Here is a 25,043-nt window from a genome sequence, read left to right on the forward strand (position 1 = left end):
CACACTGCTAACATGGGGTCACTGGGATGTATGAAACCAGAGCTCTAGGGAAGGCAAAGAAAATAAGCCAAGCCCTCCTTTGTCTCTCCATTAATACTTCCTAAAATTTAAATAAAGCTTCCCATTTGCAACATCACTCTAAACATTAACTTAGCATCTGCATTAACCCTGAGGTTTGGCACAGCAGCACAAAAGACATTCTGTACAGTCTACAAGGCATTACAAATTACTTTAAAAATCTGAGTTTTCAAACAGAAAATCATATCCACCTATCACCCAGTATGTCACTGCACACTTGTTTATGAACAGCAAAACCCAAATCCAGCTCCTGTAACAGTGGTAGACCCTCTACATGTGAAACCCCAAACAGATGGATATGCGAACACACCAGGAGTTTTTATTCGCACAACTGTAGCACAAGAAATATGGAAAATCTTGCAGAAAACATAAAATTCCCAAGTCTTGTTAATGTGCCATTGGTTACATCATTAACTCTTAGCAACAAGAAAGGCAATTTACAGACAAACTTCATATAACTAATACAGTTTCTTAATTCAAACTGCTCCTAACTAAAAGATTTAAAAATATGCACTTAAATATGCACCTACAATCTCCCAATCACAGCAGATGTTAAAATACTTTACAGTGAGTTGACTTTGCTCAAAGTTGGGCTTTTTTTTAGTGTTTGAAAAAAACTTGTGGGTAGATGACGAATTATTTTACATGAGATGAAACAAAAAACACCAACCAGATTGATACAGATATTTCAGCTCTCTCCACCAAATGTTTTGGATACCCACTTAGATCTCAATTGTATTTAGGGACATCTGTCAGAGCTGAAAGCCCAGAGAAAAAAACCTGTAAATTAACTGGATAAAACTAGATTTTGAGAAAAAGGAGTGATAAAATCATTTGTAAGTTCAGTCCAAATTCAAGGGGGAAGATAGACTTCCAGAAATTCTAATGACTGTCCCAGTACCCAATATTCCCAGTTTTACAAATTATGGCAAATAATGGAAGGTACAAACTTCACCAAGCAGAGCAACTGGAGTTTTGAAAATATTTTTGTAAACTACAGATTTAAAGAAAAAAAAGTAAATTAATTTTTTGAATCTGTGCTGTTAATTTTTTTAGACAGCGTTTTAGGCTAAAGATTTAAATGCAAGGAAGGAAGGAATCAATTTTCTCCTCTTCCCCCATGTCTCCCCTATGAAATACATTATAAGAAATGCCTCAAAATTCTCAGTGCAGCATAATCTTGGTAATTCCTGAGAGAAGATACATGAGATCTGAAGGCACCTGGGTGAACTTTTTGCTGGTTTGTTTGTGACTGAAAAGAGAAAACAGCTGAAAGATCAGGCCCTACTTCAATCACATTCCTCTGGAACTTGTCCAGTGAAGCCTCAGAGTCCTTCAGCCACAGCTCCCCTTTTAACAGATGGCAATTGTGGAAATCTCAAATCCCTCTCCCTTCCCCAGTATAACCAAACAACCCCACCTGGCCTTCAGAGATATTGAAACTCGATTTTGGGGTGGCATTTTGTTCTTAAAAAAGATGAATCTACTGCCATGTGTGTTCCAGTGACAACCAACAGGACAAAGTGCATGTTCTCCTGGGAGAGACCTCTCAGGAGAAAATAAGAATATTGATATGAAGACTGTCTTGATTTGCTGCAGATTCTCACAAATCTCTCTGCAGGGATTTTATTCCACACTAGACTATGCTCCACTACAGGTAGTTTTGAAATAGAACTCCAAATATATTAAAAGTCCATTTAAAGAAAAGCGATGTAGTCTTTAAACTGCTGTTCTCTGCTCACAATTAATTTAACTGGTAACAGCCTACAATTTTGGAGAAATGTCTTCTTTTACATCAATGTAATTCTTCCCAATAGAGTTTTAAATAAAATTTAAAGCCTGGTCTCAGGTTATAGTTGTTCTGACTCCTGGAGGGTAAAGCTTGAATAAGAACAAGGCAGCATGGTACTGCATTTCATTAGCAATCAAGACAGTCTGCTTTCCAGTAATTTAAAAAGAAAAAAGTTAATCTTACAAAGTTTATAGCAAGAGATGAGAGGCCATTATTAGAAACAGGCCTTTCCTACTCAATTTGTTAAGTCAATGAGATCCTGTTCATAGTAATGGAAACAGAATTTCATCCTTCTGCATAAATTCACACTTCTCTCTTTATATTTGCAGGCACAGAACAAAAAGCTTTAAGCACACCTTGGTAGACCATGAAAATCTACCATGAAAAACAATTGTCTTACACAATATATCTACACAGGCTTCCCTCCTCTGCCTAATGCATGACAGCTTGATAACAATTCCCATTAAAAAGACTCTTTTAATATGAACTTGTACATTTTCTATTTCTGGGTTTGAATTAATAGCTTATTCTTGCCTGAATTTATTGGAAAGCAAATACAGCACCCATAAAACCATCCCAAGTCAACTGTCCACATTTAACAGCAGGTTGCCCTAGAATGAATGATGAATAAATGAGTTTAAACATTTATTTTAATAACGGCATTGTTTTAAGCTGACAGTGCAACATCATCTTTATTCCCCCATGGGACTGCATCACTTTTAAGGCAAACAGCCTCATCTTTCATTTTGCTCTTCCCAGCATTTTTTGTTTAATAAAGATGATGAATTAATGACAGGCTGAGCCCCAACAAGATAAAACTAGTCCACAGTGAACTGTTCTTTTGCCAATAACTCGATGAGAAACGTTGGCATGAAGATGACTGAATTTATCTCAGGACCAATATAAACATACACATCCAACAGCTCCATTTGTGGAGATACACACAGAAATCTCCATCCCTCATGGAGGCAAGACTGCTAAAGAAGCTCCAAAATGTGGTCCAGATGAGGGAAGAAGCACCTGACTCCATGGCTTCTTCAAATTTAATGATGACCTGAGCTACGCTTTTTCCAGTAAGAAGAAAAACCCAAATCAATTTTAAATACTTTTCACCTGAAACTCCTCGAAAAGCTAACAATTTCCAAAGGTTTATTGCAATTATCTAACTCCATCTGAGCCCCCAGAAAGAGCTCAAACACCAAGATCACAGGAACATGCTCCACTGATCAGATAGATATCCTTATCTTCGCATGCAGGCAGAATTTGCAATTCAACCCTTGTGTCCTGCCTCCTTAGCCAAACCACTTCTGTTCAGAAACTTAGGGAATTAGCAGTCAGTAGAAATGCAGAGAGTCTGAAAGAATTCTTTGCCTCATGAATAACACATGCCTGGTCTGTGACCAGGAGGCCAAAACCCATTCCAGGCTGACAGAGGTGACAAGTGATTTTGTCATATCTGTGTGTTTAATCCAGCTCCTCAGAAGCCTGAGCACTTTTTTCCTTGTGCCACAGAAGAAACAGGGAAGAAAAAGAAAAGTAAGGAAGTATGTGCCACACATATCCCACTACAGAAGACAAAAAATAGGGGAGAGAACACAAAAAAAAGAAAAACCAGATATGCAGAACCTGAGTAGGCTGATGTCTGTGTCTGAAAACAAAGATAATGCCCTGTGTACTACTCTCACCTGCCTTCCTCTTGCATCTTTCAGATCGTGTACACACGTCTAGATAGGCTATAAATATTTTAGGTAAAAATTTAAAGTGTGTCATAATAACACAACAAATCTTGCAAGGAAGAAAAGGCCTTACTAGCCCTGGAGCAGACTCCATCCTGTCATAAAAAGCCATACTAACAGCTCTCTTTGAAGGCTCACAGTACCACTGGCGGTTATGTGGAGACAAAAAGGAACCAAAAATCACAATAATTTGTTCAATGACAGGCAACTGGGCCCCACAAAAGGAGTCAAGACAGATTGTAACTGCAGGCTCTTCAGTAGCTGCACACAAACTGGCTTTTGTTTTGAAAGTGAATTTTACTGAACTGGATGATTTAAGGAGACAAATTATTTCTCAAGCAGCAGGACAAGGAGAAATGATCTCCAGCTGTTTTGTGGGTAAGTAACCAAATCAAACTGGGTGTGTATTCCTTATATTTTTTCCCCGTGGCTGAGAATTTCATAATCTACCTGGTCCTCTGTGATTCCGTAGAGTTTTCACAGAATAAAACTGAAGCCTCTGTATTTTAACTGGAAACTTTATAAATACAGAGGTATAAAAGCAAAAAAAAAATTTGTCAAACTCACAATTGGCCAAAAGGCTTACAGAAGTGTTTCTTTTTGGGGAAGGTGACTTGTAGTTGCAGCCATCATGACCATACAGTTCTCTATGCAAACCCCCTCAGAACGAAGGGCCTTTAGACAAAATCCACAATATGGATGTAAATCCTTCAGACACAGAATTCACTTTGTTCCACAGTGAACAAAGAAATCAGGCCAGGACTGCAGTGAGGAGAAAAACATGCTGGTATTCCTGTGCTGACACAATTATATAGCAGAGAAACTTTAACAAACAGCTTGTGTGGTCTGTGGAGTACATTGTAATTAACCTCACAAGCAACCAGAACAAAGGGCTCCCAAATGGGATAATGAGGAAACTACACAGAATTACACATGGTCCAGGAAAGATACAGGTAAACTATTTGGTACTTCATTTTCTGCAGGACAAAGTGACCTTTTGTTTGCTCTGGAAGAGAAACAGATGTTCAGGGTGCAAAGATATGACAGACTTACTACAGCTCTGGGATAAACTATTGCACATCACGTATGCCACAATGACACACACACTTAGGATGTGTAAAGTATGAAACAATTCAAGGAAAGTTCTTCCCACAAAGAAGAGTGAGCACAGCTCTTGAGATGAGGGGTAGCTTCTTAATTTGCAGTCATCCAACACAGCTTTGTAATGACAGAACAAAACAAAGACCAGTAGCAAAGGACAGCTAGAAGACATCCACGAAATTCTCCACCCCTGCCAGTTATAATATATATTTTCCATAGAGAGCTTGCTGTGTGTTTTCCCAATGAAATCCTTGTTTGCCAAAGCAAACATTGTCACAAAACACTTCTGCTTTAACAAGCATCTCCTAAAACCTGAGCAAAGCTCAACAGGCTTTCTGCTTTTCTTCTGGGAGTCTGCTCTGGACATCAGGGCTTCTGGGCTGCCTTGTACAAATCTAAAGTGGGAAACTTAAGAGAACATTGAAGAGATCCAAACACCCAGTTACTTCTCCAAAGAGCAGTTAAGTGATTTTCTGATGGGGGAAACATCTCTCTCCCAGTAGAAACACAAAAGCTCTTTTTTACACCAAATACAGAGCTATTTGCTAGAGTCAGGCATCCTGGTCATCAGTTTTGTCTTCACAACACCCCAGAAAGCTGCTTGAAACATTAATAACACTTCTTAAAGGCAAGGTACAGTGCTGCCTCATGCAGGATTAGAGGCTGGATTCATATTCTCCATTCATATAACACAACATATTAGGGAATAGGGAAGTGGGGAGAAGAAAAAACACTTCAAACATTTAAAAATTGTCTTCAGATTAACATTACTAATAAGAGTCTTTAAAAAGAAGTGAGTTAGATTAATTTTCATATCCACCTGGTATATCTACATCACAAAACCTCAAGGCATCAGCATTTTGAGCAGAGTTTCCCCCGGAGTTTTCAAATGTCGTGGAAAGCATTGCTGTGTGTTTTGCTCAGGCACACAAAAACAGGGGAGTTCACTTGCACAGACCAGCAATATTCTGCACGTCATCACCTGCATTATCAGCAACATCCTGAACTGCAGCACAACCCAAATATCTACTGGAGACAGTACCCATGAGTACCTGAGAGATAAAAGCTCTTGAGAAAGCACTGTAGACCAGCAATTCCTCTTCAGCTCACAGAAATGAGCACATTTCTCTCCTAAGCACTCCTCTTTTAACACCTACATAGCTGAAATTTGTCTCTTCTCTCTTTTCATAACGTGGCAATGGTGCTGAGCGCTAATATTAGCCTTATGTTTGGTAAAAATCGCTGTACTTAAAAGCAACCCAGCTGAGCTGTATGTCTCAATGGAATTCACAAAATTTCCAACCAGTATTTTGCAATCAAATGTTTCCTTTTTTTTCTTTTAAGCAAAAGATTTCTTGTACAAAGTTAACATTTGCTCTTCTGAACTATTTCTACAAGGTATGCACAAAATTTGAATTATATCCTCCATTAACCTGCAGAACAATTTTGCAAGCCAAAGTCTTTGTAACAACAAGTAAACACTAATTTTGTTGCAGATAAGAATATAGGAGATCCTTTCACACAATGAAGTAAAGGTAAGAGCAATCCCCCATTTCACAATCAAAGACTACAAGAAAAATCATTTGAATGAAAGCATGGTCGTTAAATACAAAAAGTTATACAGCTTCTCTCATACTAGAACACTAGAGGAGTCCCTGAAACAAAGAATTCCACTGTCATCTCATTGAGAAATATCAACAGACTGGAGCTCAAATCCCCTTTTCCTTAGCACAGCAAGAGCTGAGTAGATACTACCACATTGCTCAAGCTCAGGGTTGAGAATGGGCACAGAGCCTTGAAGAAACCCTGTCTGACAGCACCACACCAGAAGAAAAGATCTGTGAACAACCTTTAACTCTCACTGCCTGTAATTTTTGGGGTAAATAATTAACCAGGAATGGAAAATCCTGGGCTAAACTAATGGGAGCAAGGGAAATTAAAATTCTGATTGTCATCATCATCTCCCTGAACATGCACATGTGTATTACCTGCAGACACACCCTGTTCCAAAATCCAAGCTATTATTTCTCATATATGCTCCTGTAAAAAACCCAGACATCTTTAGAGTGTAAAAGCCTTTAAATGCCAAAAAAGGCAATGACTCCTTGTACAGATGAATAGTAACTGTGACAGCACAATGAGCTGTCTGCTCTTACCTTGGCACTTGCCAGGAAGCCCAGGGATATGGCAACCCTTGCCCGCAGGTCTGGCCTGTCTTTGGGCCACACATAGGACAGCATTGCTCGGATGATCTTCTTGGCATCGATCTCCTTCAGCTGTTGGGAAGAACAAACAAAGGCACTGCATTATAAAGAGACCTCGGGAAGCCAAGTAACTGTATAAATAAGAATGAATTTTATACATTTGGATCACTTCTGTATTGTATTTGATAGGAAACAGACACTTCACAATATCTGACACTAGGATTGCCTATTAACGTTTCAAGCTGTAAGTTTTTAGGTTTCTATCCATGACAGGCTGTTAAGGTTGTTCCATGTTCTCCAGAGTATAGGTTTGGCTGCAACTGGAATATGGGTAAAGCCCCGATTCCCCACCCTGAAATACTTCACAGAACAAATAAACTGACCCTTCTTTTTTATCTGCTCAAGATTTCTGTGCATAATTTAAAGGCTTGGTACTTATTTTTTGGAAGCTGTTTTAAAATAGCTTAGAAACAACAGGAGAGAAATGTAAAAAGATTAACAAACTAATAAAAAAACTAAGGCAAGAAGGAAGTCTGAAAGGTCCACAATAAACATATGTAGTTTGGAGAACATTCCCTGATATTGGATAATCAGGTTTCACAAGGCAGAAGACATACATGGCCACATGCTGGCTTGACTGATTATATAAATTTTAACTGAATTCTTAAAATAGGTTCTCCAAATCTCAAATTTTGCTCTAAGTAAGACCACAATCCAGTTAACAGGACATCTTGGAAAACAGTACTTTTTCAGTTTGGGTTCAAGTTTTGTTTCAGGATGATTTTTTCTGTTGTTGCTGTGTTTTTTAAGAGCAATGTAAGTTATTTTCCAGATGGACAGATGTCTATCACTGACATTTCTGATACATCACACTGAACTCCCAAGCTAAATGATCTGCAACCTAAACCGCATTTCTTAATGGAGAATAATAGGAAGAGCAGTAACACACAGCACAAGTATTAACAACTCATTTTTCTGTGTTGGCTACACTGGGGTTAACTTGAAAGACATGAGGGTTATCTAAAACAGAAAGGAGGGCAGCTAATCTCTCCACTTCAGGCAATATTTTGCAGTGGGGAGGAGGGAGGGAAATGAAAAGTTAGTGCACACCTTTCAAAGAAGACTCTTATGACAGAAGTCAGTAGAAAGGGGGAGTATTATAATGAATTGGACTGTTTGAGGATAAATCAAATTAGAAAAGGAATTCTCTGTTAAGGTCCAGGGTGAATAAGCAAGAAAGGAGATGTCTGTTAAAAGGTAAAATTGCTGAGGCAACCAGGGAAGCCAATCCTATAAATGTAAGCTTTTAAAAGCACCAGGAAATTAATCTGTTTTTTTAGTCACAGCTTCAAGGAAAACCAGGGCATTTCTTCACCAACTGTATTGGAACATTACACAGGATAAGCATATTTCAAACGACTTTTAAAAAATGGATATATGGAAGATTTGTAAGTGGAGAGAGGATGCACAAGTCTCTGTTTTGTCCTGCCCATTTGAGAGATGGAGATATCTGCTGCAGCATATACATAAATCTTTCCATTTGACCCGTGGATATACATAAAAAGCAGTTCAAACATGTGGAAAATATCTTTGATCACCACTTACAGGTTAAAAGGAAGTTAAAAAAAATTGGTACCACATTAACACAAAAGATACAAAAGTGCAATCAGAGCAGTTCTAATTATATGTTGCTATTGGCTAGGCAGACTTAGCAGAGAAAAGCTATTAAAAGGAACAAAATATATTGGCTGCAAACAAGGAATCTATTTCCTTTTTTCATGGCTCTGAACGGTGGCAGAAGTAAATCCGTTTAGAAAAAAGTCAGGAGGCAGCCACTCATTTGCCAAAGGCCTTGCAAAGGAACAAGAAGAAATATCAAAGGATGCAAAATGCACACATATTACATCAAAGTTTACCATGAAATAAATGTTACTGTTGTACAGAAACATGATTTAAAAATTGTTTAAATATGCAAGTGGCAACATTAAGAATTAAAATGAGCAATCTGTTCAATGGACTCAGGCCCTTTTTTGATTCTCTGAGGTACATAAAAAGGTTAAGAGATGAATTTATTTTACCTCCTTTTAAATGGCAGTAATGTTTTACATTTCCTTTCACGGTCTATTTCTACAGAAATGCAAGGAATGGAAGGAAAAAATACTATAAATCTAAAGAGCAGGGAGCAAAGAAGGAAAGCCTTTTCCTCTTTTTGAATGCAGCATGTTTTTAAAACACACCATGCAATACTGAAGATTATTTGCAAAACAATGACCATTGAGCAACTTCCTGTCCCCTCTACCCATCCCATCCAGATTCTGGACCTTTTAAAATACCTAAAGAGGGGAAAAAAGAAATAAAGCCATAATTTCTCTTCACAATCTCCATGGTTATTGAGCATTGCAAGGCATTCACTGGGCTGACCCTGTCACTTGGTGGATAAAGCCAATGCCAGGATGATGAGCTGTCAGAAGTGGGATGCAAGAAAGTGGTAGTTTGACTTGTATTTAAGCTGTCACTGCTGATGAAGAAAGAAAGACCCATTTCTGGCTCTTTGTGTGCTCCCTCAGGAAGCTCCATCATCCCTTTATTGTACCAGCACAAGCTTTCTACCCCTGCACGAGGTTGTTCTCCCAACCACTACCAAAAACACCCCCAAAGCTGATAAAAACCAGCACTGACTTCAGTTTCAGTACTCAGCAGAGCAGCCACTGCTGTAAGTTATTAAAAAAAAAAAAAAGTGTAAATTTCTCTAGAAGTTACATGTGAGATGAAGGTAATGTGCCCTTCACTCTGTGTTCATCTTCAGTATTCAGTTCTGTACCTGCTGAAGCTGCTACAAAAGCGGCAATTTAAAATGTCACTCCCAAAGTCAGAAAGAACAGGCTGGTTTGTCAGAAAAAATCTGGAACAGAGAAAGGTGTAATAGAACTGACAAGTATCTCACCTGCAGTTCTACTAAAAGTATAATCCTAGGGGGAAAAATGTGGTAAATGGGGTGCCAGTATTTTCACACACAATGCAAGGGCATCTATACATGAGATACAGGAACTGCACCTGGAATATCAGAATATTTCCTTCCCTTCATTTTTGCTGAGAACCTCCTGGCAAATCCAATGTTACCCTGGTTTTTTCTACTCTTCACACATTTCACCTTTTCTACAGCTGGTTCTTGCTGCTTTCTCCTGGACAATCCTAACAGCTGGTATTTGTTTACTTAGACAACAGCCTTAACTGACCCTGTCCCTGTATTAACCACATTATAGCTGCATTTATTGGAATAAAGAAGTTAGAGGACTGATTTATACAGGAATAGCTTCAAGTAGTGGCTGAAGGGAGAATGCCAATGGAGTTTTGCACTGCCAGCAAATTAAAAAAAATATCATCTGGCATCAGAATTTTTGGATAACACATTGCTAGTGAGTTTTAGCGTTAAGGAACATCCAACACCCCTTAAGACTACTTGTGTTTTGGTAAACAGAACCTTCCATTTAATTTCTGACCAGAGAAAACCCTGGAATTTCAATACATGAAACAGAGAAGGATAGTCAGTTACATTTGAAGTCTGTTTTGCCTAGGAAATCTCTGCAAAAAGCTTACACCTGTTGCAAGCGAGGTCTTAAAATGAATCTGAAGTTAATGTTACATGCAGAGCCAGTGGTACCACCGACTGGAGATGGCCAATTATTTTGTTTCCCCCTGTGCCTCATGCAGAAAAGATCACAGATGTTTGCTAAAACAAGCTGGCTACACCTCAGGTTATGAAATTCCCTCTTACTATAAAACATACACCTCTCCTGACTTCTGCCTGCAGCACAAACAGGTCTGGATTCAATGAAGGGACAACTCTCAGATGAAAATTTAGAAGACAACTCTAAGTTTAACTCTTCAATTTCTTTACAACTGAGGCTGTAAGAGAGACATCCTCAGAACAGTTAAACCAGCAAAGCAGCTCTGGATTCAGAAAGTTCAGCTTGTCATCAACGTGGTCTTCCCTCATTTTAGAGAAGATCCCTCCCAAATTTGAACAAGTTATAACCATTCACACAGAATGATTCTGCAAACACACAAAGCATCAGAAATAAGTGTGCACAGGAAATGAGAAGGAAGCTCTGTGAACTCAAGAGCTTTGATTTGGCAATTTTAATCACACAGTTGATACTGTCCCATTTTAACCAAAAAAGTTTGCCTCATTTTCTAACTGTAATCATTTGGTCTAATAAAAGACACTGCTTCTCCTTATATACCATCATCATTACTTTAATGTGCTTCCTGAATAGAAATACAGTCAAAATATAACAGATGCATTACCATTAATTCCAAGTAAAAATACACACCATTTAATTGCTTCTCTCCCCTCCTATTTTAAGTGGGATTTTACCAACTGATGCAATAACTCATGAGCTGATTTCTAGTACCCTGTCTGTCTAGTCACAGGGAAATATCAGTCACAAACAAGATGAACAAAACACAGTGAATTACAAAGGAACATATTTTCCATCAAAATAATTGAACACAGGCAATTTCAAAGGACTGTGTAACAGTAAATGGTATTTTTAATAAAGTAAAGCCCTTCAAGACCATTATTAGAAACATTTGGTGATTTAAGAGCTAGCAAGTCTACACTGATATTAAACAGTATCTACTCTACTACAGTATTCATATATCTACCAATACAATTGCAGACAAATTGTTCCTTGAGGTCTTCATTTTTAAGGTTCAGTTTTTTAGGGGAAGCAGATAACATTTTTTATTTCAAAAGCAATAGTAATTGAGCAAGTTTTACCCCTTCCTTTGGATCCGTGTGAAGCCCTCCACCAGCATGGCCATGCCAACACATTCTCTTCTCTATCAGCTGCCACCTCGGCAGGATCTGTGTGAAAACAAAAAGTCAATTTGTGAGAACCTCAGGAAACAGATACATAAAAACCTGCAGAAAGAAGAACTACTGGCCTGTTTTGCCTCCCCCATAATCCGACAGTATCAGTTTGTTTTAATAAATTATCTTACCTCCCTCTAAAAACCTTGCCTGGCTTAAGAAAACAATAATAAAAAAGGGATTGTAATCCTAGCAGCAAAGAGCATGTTCCAAGCAGCCAGGAGGTAAAGATAACAGATCCTTAAATATTAAAAATGAACTGAAGAACACAGAAAAAACTTGAAGTTTTGGAGGATAACCATACTCAAGCACATTAATATGTAAAGTGGAACGTATTTAAGCAATAATACTCTTTCCATGTATGTAAGAATAACTTCACTTGAGATCAAATACATATATAAATCTGCTTCATACTTGTCTTTCTTACCAGGATGTCAATGGCCTATTGATGCCACAAGTCATCCCATTCCAGGGCCCTGCTGCAATCCATGGAAAGGGGCAGGCTGGAAAAGAACCTGCTTGTTAAAAACAAACACTCTCTTCTCTTAGCATCTGGCCAAGACTCCCTGGAGAAAATCTCTGAATTTATTTATGCATGTAGATGTACTAAAAAATAACAATTCGCTACCACCAGGCATTTTTCCAAGTTCAAAGTGCCTGCCACAAACAATGGACCTGTTAAAGCTTTTCAAAAAAGAATCTGCTTTTTGCTTAAAAGATTTGCTACATGTTGACAATTTCCAGGTTCAAGTTATGTAAAAGCTCATTAGCAATCTTACTTTATGTATGTTGGTTGATAGCAGACCCCAGGGCTTCCCAATCAAAATGTCACTTCTCGCATTTTAAAGAAAAACATTATAAAAAAACCAATCTAAGTAGATTTCATGCTTTGAAGTCACAATGACCCTCAAAAGATTTCAGCTACTTAAGTCAGTTATGAGGGGTTATTATTTTATAATTAAAAACAAAAAAGAAAAGCAAGACAAATGCATTTCTTAGCTTCATTCAAACAAGCATGTCACTCCAAAATGTGTCATAATTATTCCATGAACAGGAAAAATTGCATCTTCCCTATGTTTACACTGGTTTTAAGGCAAGCAGACCTCATAGGAGTAAGAGCCTGACATCCTGGCACACAGTGATGAGAATATTCTACAACCTAAAGAGAATTTTGAAGGAATAAAACCCTACATATTGAAGGAAAACTCAAAGTTTCCTACCTGGGTATTCCTTACCTGGGTATTTTCTGTGCTTAACAAACAAATCAACACAGAAATCCTACACTTTTAAGAACACTTCTTAGAAGTTATTGTATTATCATTAGGTTGGAGAGATTCAAAAAGACTTCTAGGGGCAGAAACTTATGTTTCCATTAAACTTCTGTTGCCATTTAACTGTAAAACTGTGAATAGTGAAATTAAAGAAAAAAACTTAACAGCGGACTAAACTGAAAGATGCTCTAAGGGCTTAAGTTTCCTCTGCTCTGCAAGTGAGAAGAACAACAATTTATACCCACCTCTGAATGCTCCAGTAATGGCCTTGAATAATTCCCTCCCAGAATGTGCCATGATCTTTGGCTGCAGATTGGTGGAATCTACAGAATAAAACAGGAGGGGGAGACAAAGGCAAAAAAAAAAAGAAGTGAAAACAGAGTCATGGAATCATGCAGAACATGCACTTCACGCTCAGAGAATATGCATCTTTTCATGTTATGCTTTATGTAAACAAGCATAACATGAAAAGAAGGCAGATGGCTTTGTTTTTTAACAACTGACCACAGAAAAAGAAAATTGGTGGGGAGCAGCTGTAAAATAAATTACATTCACACATCAAAAATGCTCAGTGACAATGAACCTCTCCCTTCCCTGAATCCCCACTCTCATCAGATTTTTTTCTTCTGTACAACAAAAGCCCAGTTTTCCCTTTGCTCTCATATTAATTTTCTCCCAGGTTGTCTTCTGGATTCTTTCAAATAGTCTTTTGTCCTGTTTTTCATTATGAAATGTTATTTTTATGCTTATAGGCTCTGCCATTCCCAATTCCTCTTAGCTCAGCTCATGCCATGCTTGTCTCCAGAAGGCAAATCAAAACCACAGCTTTGGACTGGGAAGCACTGGGACTAACAGGAATTGAAGCAGGGCTGGCAACAAGTTTTAGGTTATCAGGACACAATATACACAATATTCACAGATCCTTCAGTGCATCGTAACCTGTAATACACAGCTGGCACCAACCATACCCTGCTCTACATGTTGCCTTGCAAAGCAACCAATATTCCCATAGTTTTAAAGGACCGTTTATTTAGCTCAGATGGACTGGCTGGCAGTGCTTCCCCATGGCAAAACCCAGGACGTCTCCTGGTCAGCAGTGATGGTGACACATCATCTCTGACACCTTCAATATTCAATCTTGCACTGCTCTGTTACAATATTAACCATACACCTCACACTATGAGACAACCACCACCAAGAGCAAAAGATTATAATGTATTTTATACCTCACCTTAAACATTCTTTAGCTCCTAAGACACATCCCAAGTAATAACTTCATGAGTCATTTTAAAGAAAATTAAAACCATTCCTCCGCAAGTCATCACATGGACCTGCTATTCCAAACATTTCCATTATATGACATTACATAGAGAGAAACAGTGAACATCATAATTATACATTTTGCATTTAGTGGAGCTAACTGGCCTGAGTGAACCATCCTGATGCTTCCAAGACCTGGGTAAAACAAAGGAGTTGCACTTCCTTGTGGATACACTCATAACTCAACAGCTTTGTGTCAGCACAGAGGATTCCATCGAAACCAAGACACTCCACAGGAACAGTGAAAGTGTCATAAATAAACTATAATTACGAAACAATGATAGAAATAATTAATAATTAATAATTAATAAATAATGAATAAATACATGAGCCTTCAACAGTTACTGGAAATAAGCTAATTACTGTTCTTCTAGAGTGTATTCATAGGACATCAGAACAGCATTTTACTAAAAATTCACGTATTTTGACCTCAAAATTCTCAGAGCTCACTTCTGTCTGAAATATGAGGCAAACAACATCACAGAAATAACTTCTACTGAAACACCAGCAGACTTGGTTTCAATTACTGCATTAGATAGACAGCCTAATTCCTTGACTGCAGCTATGAACTGTCACGGGGTTAAGACAGCAGAAACAGTAAATGTTTTGCACAAGATACACAGAAAAACTTGTTCTTATTTTCAGTTGTGAGCTTGGAAGACTGGAGATTTCAATCCTCTCTCAAGCTCCTGCTAAAAAACAAACCTGAGCAAAGGAACAAGGAGTTAAACAAGGTGAACAATTTACTTCACTGATAATTCCTCTGACCATCACAGTATTGACAGCAAAACTGCCCAAATGAGAGGGGCTGAAGCTTTCCCTGCCACTCTCCACACATCCTGCAGGGACACTTAGGACTCCACTTTCCCTCACTGTGACTCCCAAGAGCTTTAAGACTACAAAGAAAAGCCATACCTGAATCTAACCACAACAGAGAAAAGAAGCAGGTTATTGCTTTAAAGAACCAGGAGCAAGTCCTGCTTATTTCAGGATTTAAGAAATAATTCAAGGAATTTGAATTCTGGCATTTCCTACCTTCTGAATGCCTGACTCTGCACCATTATGTTCTTTTAATGTATTTTTGGATATGATTCTATACACTCTAAAGGATGAAACAGATGTCTAGTACCGATTGTACATAAAAGTCGTGTTGTTAAAGTGTCATGACTGTGGGCAGTAGTTTAAATACTACAAATGCAAACAAACAACAGGGATTAAACATTTGTGCAAAGTCAAACCCACACTTAGAAGCTTTTCCCTGGAATATGATACATAGTGTTCCAGACATGCTGCACTCATCTCATGGGGATTTTTTTAACCTAACTATAACAGAAAAACTAACTGAAGGTGGGATTCAAGTATCTATGCAGTGTTTGAGTACCACAGTTAATCCTGCTGAGTTTACAAAAGCAAGAAAAGAAATGATGAACAGGAAAGAGTGGAGGAAAATGAAAGCAAAGATAAAAACATTCTGTTACAGAGACAGGCTAAACTGTCGCCAGTATGAACAATACAAACTAAACTGGAGTTACATTTAACAGTGGCCAACGTGCAATTGCTCTGGACACTTGGATGGATGTGCACAGAGCAAAGGAAAGGACCTTAAAGCTCATCCAGTGCCACCCCTGCCATGGGCAGGGACACCTTCCACTACACCAGGCTGCTCCAAACCCTGTCCAGCCCGGCCTTGGACACTTGCAGGGATCCAGGGGCAGCCCTCCTCACAGCAATTTTAGATGTCCATTTTTACAGGCAGACATATGGGATTGCTGCTCTGCCCAGCAGCAATACCTCCTCTCTAAAGGGATTTTGAAACTTCAAGGAATTTCAAACAGCCAATTACAAAGCAGGTTATTTGCCAGTGAGAACTGCTGACTGCCAGAGAATGCTGATTAACAGCTCCTGGGCATCAAGGTGTCCAACTGCACCTTCAGAGGCTGGAGAAGAGAATTAGCAATGCACACAAAACACATGAAATGTCTGGACAATAAACATCAGTGCCATTTTACAGAACAGACCAGGCTTCAGGTAAAAATAAATTAAAAAACCCAAAGCAAAATATAAATAAATGTAACAAAAACACCTGAAACTTCTCTCAAAACTCCTTCCAGAGCAAGGGATATTATTAAGTTATGCAGAAGAACAAGCTGTTTATCACTGGCAGCTGGAAGGGCAAGATAATGGAAGGAAAGTCTCTATTTTGTACCGTTACACTTACAACAATTTACACAGTCCTGCTTTCTACAACTGCCAAAGTTCTTGAAAGAAACTCCTCAGTGTATTTCTTTGCTCATAAAGATTACTAGCAAAATAACTCTCCTTAGTTAAGGGCTGTTCGACCCTTCCAGTCAAATGCTATCTTCTTTCCATTTAGCTCATTTAAATTCATTTAACTAATTTTTAGATTAATTTAATTTCCTTACTTAGATTGAATAGAATTCACCATTCCTTTTATTTTGGACACAGGCAAACTTCTACAAAAAAACCCCAAACTGACAAGCTTCCTAGAAAAAGAACCTAACAGCAGTTGTTCAGTTACTCATCAAAGTTTACCAAGCCAACATGCTAGTTCTCTACTCAGCAGAGATCCTAAATTCCAAACACAAGTTTTGACATGATGAACCCCTGCCTACTCCAACCACAGGAGGGTGAACTGAAGGAGCTGTGGTTATGGAAATACAAACTGATCTCCATATCAAAAAACGAAGCCTGATCACAGTTCCACAATGTTTATGACACTTGGTTTTCCCTTCCATAAGGTTAGCTATTTTCCTCTCCAGGATACAAATGTTGCATGTCTTAGTATTCAGAAAAGCAAGACTCTAATCAAAACTACTGAAAAATGTAAGTGTGAGGGGAAAAGAAAGGACTGAATCTGTACTACAACAGCACCCAAACAACTCTATTGTATTTGACTCTCATGGTGCTAAGTGCCATAGAAAATACATATATTGTATTATAATACAATTAAGCTTACAATCAATTGCAAGCTTTAAAAAAACCTTACAATGGACACTCCAATCTAAACACCAAGATGAATCACCACCCAGGAGCTGGGGGGCTTCCATGAGCACATAAACCATAAAACACTGCTTTCACCACACCTTATTCCCACATGACTGTGAAACGGACCATGGCAATCGAGATTAAGTTGTTTTAAATGCAAACCCAGGTGCTTCTCCAATTTTTCAATATATAGAAAAGCTGTCCAAATGAGCCCATTACAAATATCTACAGTCATCATTAGTATGTTAGCAAAATAATGAAATAACTGAACTAAACCAGGATATGAATACTTGCTTCCAGAAGATTTTTTAACTGCTGGACTACCTAATTTATAATAACTAATGGCTAATCATTCTGAAATACAACCTGCTGAAGTGCCTAGCCAGCTTCTGACAGTCACTTCCATTGGTGCAGGAACAGTATTTCTTGAGCTAACTGAAAAATGGGAAGGAGAAAAAAGAGGAAACTGAAATTTCAGAACAGTACATGTTCCTCTGTCAGCAAATTTAATTAAATGTCTGAAAAATCATGCCCTAAAGTTTTGAAGGGCATTATAACCAAGAAGTCCACAACATAAGTTTGAGGCTCCTGTTAGAGTTTTTGTTTAATAAAATAAATGCTCAAGCATTAAATGAATTTTAATTTTCAACCGAATAGAGCTTGATGCAAAAGTGAAAATTCATTACCAGACCTTTAAAAAAATGCATTCATCGACCACTTTCTAACACAAAAATGCCTAAAAATTAAAAAGGTAGAGATGAACACATATATACACATATTCCACAGATGTAGCATTAGCTTTCTAGTTCAGAACATGTTGTGCAAATCCACATTTAGTGACACGTGGCAATTAAAACTGATCAGCAGGGACTGGCATTTCTCACGTGAAAATAAAATCATTCAAAAGGAAAACAAGAATATAGTTAATACTTCTATTCATCACCATGATAACATTTCTGTTTGTTCCCTAACAGCTGAAATACATCTCCAGGAACACCAGACAATATTGAGCATTGAGGTATATTTTAATGCATGCAAATACATGGGGAAAATATTTGATCTGTACTGACTTTAGTTCCCAGCCTCCTGCACAAGTTTCAAAATTAAAACCCCCAAAATTTACCCTCTCAGTCCTGCTCATCTCATCTAGCCAGTAATGTAAATGTAAAGTTGATTGTAGTCCCTGACAGAATTCTGCCTGTCAGGGAAAACTAATTAAGGTGGGTGATAAAGAAAAGTTACTTATAAACAGCAGTAATCTGGGGAGATAAAAAAAGTTCATTATCAAACAGTATTATGAGCTAAGAGTTTGTGAAAGTTCATTCCCCTGAGTCTTTGGTATACACTTCCTTCAGCCACTCTGAAAACCGCACATGGATTACTGAAAGCTGGCATTAGTTTGAGACAGTGTACTGAATACTTTACTTGTAATAAAAAACAATTCACTGGAACATATTACAGCCTTTTATAACTGACAGAAAGCTCTCCAAGTCCAACTCCCTTACCGCACACAGCGGCAGAATTAGCTGTCAGCACAAGTTACTCACTATACACACATTCCGCACCCGCTCAAAGACACGGAGGGTTTCACTGCTCGTGCCCAGAGACCCCACGGCACCCGCAGCCCCTCTGCCCGGGGTGCCCCGGGGCTGACCGACCGCCGGGACTCCCCGCTACCCGCGGGGCAGCGTGCCCGATACCTGAAGGCAAGGGCGAACCGGGCGGGGCTCGCAGAGCCGGCGGGGAAGCGCTGCGGGCAGCGGAGCCCTCTCAGCCCCTCAGCGGCCACCCCTCAGCCCCTCAGCGGCCACCCTCAGCCCTCTCAGCCCCTCACCGGCCACCCCTCAGCCCTCTTAGCCCCTCATCGCCCGCCCGCCCCGGCGCCACCACGCACCTGTACGCCCCCCGGGGCGGCTCGGGCCCTTCGCCGCCCGCTCCCCACCGTCGCTCCGGAGAAGCAGGCGACGGCAGCGGCGGGCGGCGGGCGCAGCAGGGCCAGGGCGAGCAGCAGCCGCCGCTTGCGGGAGGCGGCGGCCGCCAGGCCCCGCGGTGCCCCCAGCACCGCCATCTTGCGAGGCCGGGGCGCAGGGGATTGTGGGACGGCGGCGGACCCGCGGGAGGGGCGGGGCGGGGCGGGGCTGGTCCGGCCGCCCTGAGGGGAAGGTGGCGCGCGCTGCCGTGGCGGGAATGTGCGTTCGGTTCCCGTCACAGCCACCATGGCGCAACCCCCTGAGGGGCTGCCTTCAGAGCCCTCATGGCGGACAGAGAAGGATGCCCTGAGCCTCCCCATGGCGTTCTGTGAGAGGGGCTGCCCTCCGCCGTGATGCTCCGGGATGGGCAGCATTGAGCAGCACTCTGACAGGGGCTGCCCTCAGATCCACTGTGGCACCCTGAGAGGGACTGCCCTCAGCCCTGCCACGGTAGTCAGTGACAGGGGCTGCCCTCAGCCATAGCTCCCTGAGAAGAGCAGCCCTCAACTCTGCCATGGCACCCTGAGAGGAGCTGCCCTCATCCCCCATGGTGCCCTGAGGGGCCAGCCCTCAGCCTGCCCACTGCGCTCTGAGAGGAGCAGCCCTCTGCCATGGCGCCCGGAGAGAGGCTGCCCTCAGCCCCGCCATGGTGCCCAGGGAAGGATTGCCCTCAGCCCCACCACGACAGTGCTCCAAGGAGGGCTAACCTCCATCACTGTCCAGGGAGGGGCAGCCCTCAGCCTCATCACAGAATTCTAAGAGCAAAAAGGCCCTCAGCCCTGCCATGGCACTGAGAGGGGCTGCCTTCCTCCCCATTATGGAGCCCTGAGATGAGCAGCCCTTGGCCCTGCTATGGTGTCCCAAGAGGGCCACCATGGCACCCCAAGAGGACCACCCCACAGCCCCACAAAGCAATCTGTGGGAGGGCGTGCCCTGAGTGCCACCATGGCACTCTGAGAGGGGCTGCCCTCAGCCTCATGACAGCACCCAGAAAGGGGCTGCCCTCAGTCCTGCCATGGCACCCTGAGGGGGACAGACACATCCCTCCTGAGCTGGGAATGAACCAGGCTATTCTGAGCCATCCCCCTCTTAGAAGGCTTTGTGTTCTGAGTGTGCAGATAAAAGCCTTCTCTTTGGGGCACTGCACCGTTGGAATATGGGTGTCCTCAGCACAAACCACACAGCTGCAAGCATCACTCATGTTGGCCAACAGCTCCATGAATGCTTCATACAGGGTGCTGCTTCCAAGCTGCTGGTAGCACTTTCACACTTTGTCCACATGCAGCTGGACACTGACATCGCTGCAGACAGGAAGAGATGCTCAAGATGACACACACGTCCCTCTCGGTGGATTTTGGGGCCCCCATAAAGCAGCTGCCCAGACAGTTTCCTAGCCTGGGGTGCAGATAAGCCCTGGCCTGCAGCATCATGAGGGAGCACGGGCTGGAGGCGAAGGTGTGGATGGCACGTGGGACGGTACATTTCCTCACTGATCTAATCCTGTATTCCACACCCTTCCCAGGCTAAAGTTCTGAGTTACCTCAGAGGCCTCCTCCAGCCCACACAGCTCAGCTGTGCTTTTTTGAGCCCAAATAATGCAGCAGTAGTATGGTTCCTAATTAAACACCCACTTAGGAAGATAGAGCTATGCCATGGATTACATTTCCGATGGCCTATATACTCCCATGTGATCGGCATGCAGAGCTGTCAGAAGGCTGTAACTCTGTGTGGCATTTCTAATCACACAAAGATTTCTTCAAAGCTACCAGAGCTTGACTGCTGATGCTCTTGCCTTGAGGGAGAGTTGTAAGCTCATTTGCAGGGGAGAAAGACAGACAGACAGACAGAAAGGAAGAGGACAATTGGCTTAAAGTCGATTTTTAATGAGGCAGGATTTCTGTAGTCTGTGCTTTGATACGCAACTTTGCTCCTGACCAGGATCCACTTCAAACGACAGAGGTGACATTTCTCTGGCGCTAATCTAATTCTTCATCATAATTGCATTTGGCAGAGCTGGGTCTGAACAGTGCCGCCCTGTGGCATCATTCAGAGGGATAAACAGGAATTCTGGGGTTCTAACTTCCATACATCCTCTTCCTCCTGAATGCTCTGCTCAACACGCAAGTTTGCCCAGGCAAAACGGAATAATCGTGGCTCTGTCTAGGATAGTGTGGACAAACAGACTGGCCAACATGGCAGCATCTTCTGAGAGATTTCAAATGTTTCTGCAATTTTCTCACATGCACTGCAGAGATGCCTTCATGCACAGTGTTTGTGTGCACACAGAGTGCTTTATGGGTCGATCCAACATCTAGCACATGCTCTCAGCCCTCTGAAATATGTCCAGTGTTTTGCCCATGTTAAGCTCTTTGGACACATGCTACATGGAATATCCTGCATGTGGATGACAGAACCCTGTGCTGTGGTTTCGCAGGATCTCACAGCTCTAACGCCTCTAACACAGACTTACAAATCATTCAACAGATATTTATTGTCAAACCTCACAACCCCTGCATCATTTCAAACCTTGTCATTGTTAGACAATGTACCATTTTATTTTTTCTACACTTTTCGGCTAATAAGGTACTTAATATATTTGATGTGAGTATTCTCCCTGCAAATTTTACCTTAGCTGCTCTTCCTTCTTTATTAACTTTCCCATGCTATTGACTTTATTCCCTCCTGCTAATATTTCAGTCTTGTTTCCAGTTCTGATCTTCTCTTTCTCTTTTTGATACCAGTTATTTACATGATACCAAATTACTGATACCTGTCCAAGGCACTGCACAAACCCTAAGAGACACCCAGGGTGAAAAGAGCCCATATCCCTGTAGTGTTTACAACCTCTATCCCAGAGTGACTGAAACAGGAGAACAGAGCTCATGATAGAGACACAGAAAGCCAACAGAGGAGTTTTATGAACTTACACTGTTTAAAGTAGCTTGCCACAAAATAAATATCTGTTTCTATGCAGATTTAGCTGTGGAAGCAGAGGATCTCCTTGGAGACAGACAAATCAATGCCTGCTCCAGAGCTGGCACTCTGGAAAGATGACAGAAGCAACTCAGTTGAAGAAACAGAAGCTCTGGGAATGGAAAAAACTCACCACAAAGGAGATTTGTGACTAGAATCCTAAAAGACACCTAACCTGGCCTTTTTCCAGGAGCTGTGTACACAACAAACAAGGACTTGAAAACAAGGTTAGTGTACTGAATGACGGCATGTTAGGTTTTTGGTTAGAAAAGTTTACAGAAGCAGCTCAGCAACAGAAATACAAGACCCATCTTGTGGAGGTGAAATAACACCTTATTTAGAGTTGCTTAAAGTTCTTAACTTCTCTCTCATTAGTCCTTAATATGATTCTAGCACTCTAATGAACTTCAGTTATACCAACAACTACTTATTTCATCCAGCTGTAAAAAGCAGAGTACAATTTCATAAAGACTATCTTGAGAAGTAAGATCTATAATTAATAACATTCCTATGAAATGGAAAGAATCAACGCTGGATTCCAGATAATCAGTATGCCAAAGGGAGACTGAAACCTCTATTCTGTGTGGTAATGTTGACAATTCCAGCTATGATAGGCATCAGCCTAAAAGAAAGTTCCCCCAGGGCTGTGGGAATCAAAATCAATTCAGGAGTCAGGCTAGAGGAAAAAGAAGTGTCGATATTCAAACATAATTTAGAATCAATAGTATTGGAAGGGTACAAACAGTAGGAGGTAAATGCTTCAACAAAGTGTAGAAAGCAAAAAGGAAAATTAGTGAGAACAAATTAATGCAAAGAAAATAAAAATGAGAAAACAGGACAAGGTTGGGGGCAGATAGAACACCTCTCTTAGGGGTGTAAAATAATTTTGGCAAGTAAAGTGCGTGCTGAAGGGCGCACTGCTCTTTTGGAGATAGCAACTGTTGCACTTATTTCTAAAAAATTATGAACTATAACTCCTCAGATCCTGCATTTAAGAACTGAGCAGTTGCACACACTTTGGAAGTGCAGTGTGTATTATATGTCATAGTCAGTTAAATAAGAAGCATAAAGGAACTGTATTTTAAAGTGTGTTTGATTGTGTTATAAAAATGACATGTCCAGTTGTTTTCACTGAAAAGGTGGTCAGGCATTGGAAGGGCTCACCCAGGGCAGTGGTGGGGTTACCATCCCTGAAAGTGTTCAAGAAGCAGCTGGAGGTGGCACCTCAGTCCAGCACACAGCAGTGGCATCCAGCCTTGCCTGGGTCATGGATTTACTGCCTGTGAGAAGATCAAACCTATAGCAAATCCACTGCAGCTTTTAACTTTGACATATCCTGATCCTTTTGCCTTCTCCAGGTTTTGTTCCAACCTGTGCTCTGGCTCACTGCAAATACACCAGGCCATGCTTGAGACTTTTTGGTTGTTACTAGTTGCTTTTCTTTTTCCCCTGTTTTTTTTCTTTTCTCCCCTGCTACTGCAGTCACCTCCCCTGAAGTGGCCAAGGTTGTTATTCCTGCCAAGGGAACGAGGGCACACAGAGCCTTCTGTCCCCAGACCACTCGCCTTGGCCCAGGCACAAATGGGAACTTTTCTTTCCTCCTGTTCAGAAGGCACCAACAATGAGGTGGTTGGCCACAGAAAGCTGGTAAGAGAAATGCACAGTTTAAAGGAAGGTTTACAAAATCAAGTTGAAATGTTGGGAGGAGGGTGGGGGGAAATGAAGGAATAGACAGGGACTGATTTGGGGGTCTCAGAGCCCATTAGCAGCAGAGTTTAATGGAGCCAGGGGAGCCTCAGAGGCTGTGATCCTGCTGGAACTGTCTGATTGAATAAGGAGATGTTTAGCCTTGTGAAGGAGTTGCCAGGCAGGGTTGGGGTGATTTTTTGATGTTTGGTGGAGCAAGGAGCCTGTTAAGGAATGGAGAAGCCTGGAAACTCCTCTGGGACCCTCCTCCCCTTCGGTCCTTCCCCAGCTCTGTCAGGCACGTGGGAAATTTGTCTTTCCCAGGGAGGTCAGCGACAGTCTTGAGCATCTACTGGGTGTGTCTGGAACATGGGGGCAGAGAGAAGGTGTGGGCTGAACATCACCTCTGTTCCTGCAGCTGCCCTGAGACAGAGCTCGGGGAGGGGATGCAGACAGCCAGGAACGCTGGGGAGTCTGTCTGCAGCCAGGGAGCTCACCCTGCACTGCTGGTTTGGGTGGGTTGGGATGCTTTCTGACAAAGCTGTAAGGCTTGCCAGGTGTGCCAGAGAGGAAAGGAGAAATTCGGTGTGTGGCAGTTGATGAATCCAGCTTTGTTTCTTCAGGAATCACTTCAGCCTCAGTAAGGACTCACAGTTTGCAGGCTCAGCTTTATTTCCCACAGCACACAGTCGGGTTTGAATTGCACAGCAGGATCTGGGAAGGAAAAAAGAGGAGAGAAGGTGAGTCCTGTCTTTCTTCTCTCATTCAGTTTCTTTTTTTAAAGTCAGTTTTCTGAAAAGAAAAGCTTTTTATATATATTTTTGCAACATATCTATATGCCTCTCTCATTTCAGACAGTCTGTGCAGAAACCTGCATGGATGAATTGAGCTTTAAACTTTTTGAGAATTGCTGTCACTACATTTCTTAAACTCCTCCTTTAAAAAAAAAAAAAAAAAAAAGGAAGATTTAAGAAATCAGAAGCAACACAAACATTTCCCTACCTGAACCTCCCTGGTAATCAAAACTGTA

At 41.2% G+C, this 25,043-nt stretch overlaps 1 protein-coding gene across 1 annotated transcript in view; it reads right to left on the reverse strand.

The window, feature by feature from the left end:
* ABCB7 (ATP binding cassette subfamily B member 7) overlaps positions 1-19,476 on the reverse strand; it is a 38,802-nt gene extending 19,326 nt beyond the window's left edge. The window contains exons 1-4 of the mRNA XM_085060054.1: positions 19,279-19,476; positions 13,304-13,381; positions 11,695-11,781; positions 6,864-6,983 (exon numbers count right to left, since the gene is read on the reverse strand). Coding sequence (XP_084916180.1) covers positions 6,864-6,983; positions 11,695-11,781; positions 13,304-13,381; positions 19,279-19,452 — 459 coding nt within the window. The 5' untranslated portion in view covers positions 19,453-19,476. The remainder of the gene's footprint in view (positions 1-6,863; positions 6,984-11,694; positions 11,782-13,303; positions 13,382-19,278) is intronic.
* Between the last annotated feature and the right edge of the window lie 5,567 nt (positions 19,477-25,043).

The sequence above is a fragment of the Lichenostomus cassidix genome, chromosome 4A (genome assembly GCF_008360975.1).
Source record: "Lichenostomus cassidix isolate B80296 chromosome 4A, HeHo_3.0, whole genome shotgun sequence".
NCBI classification, from domain to species: Eukaryota; Metazoa; Chordata; class Aves; order Passeriformes; family Meliphagidae; genus Lichenostomus; species Lichenostomus cassidix.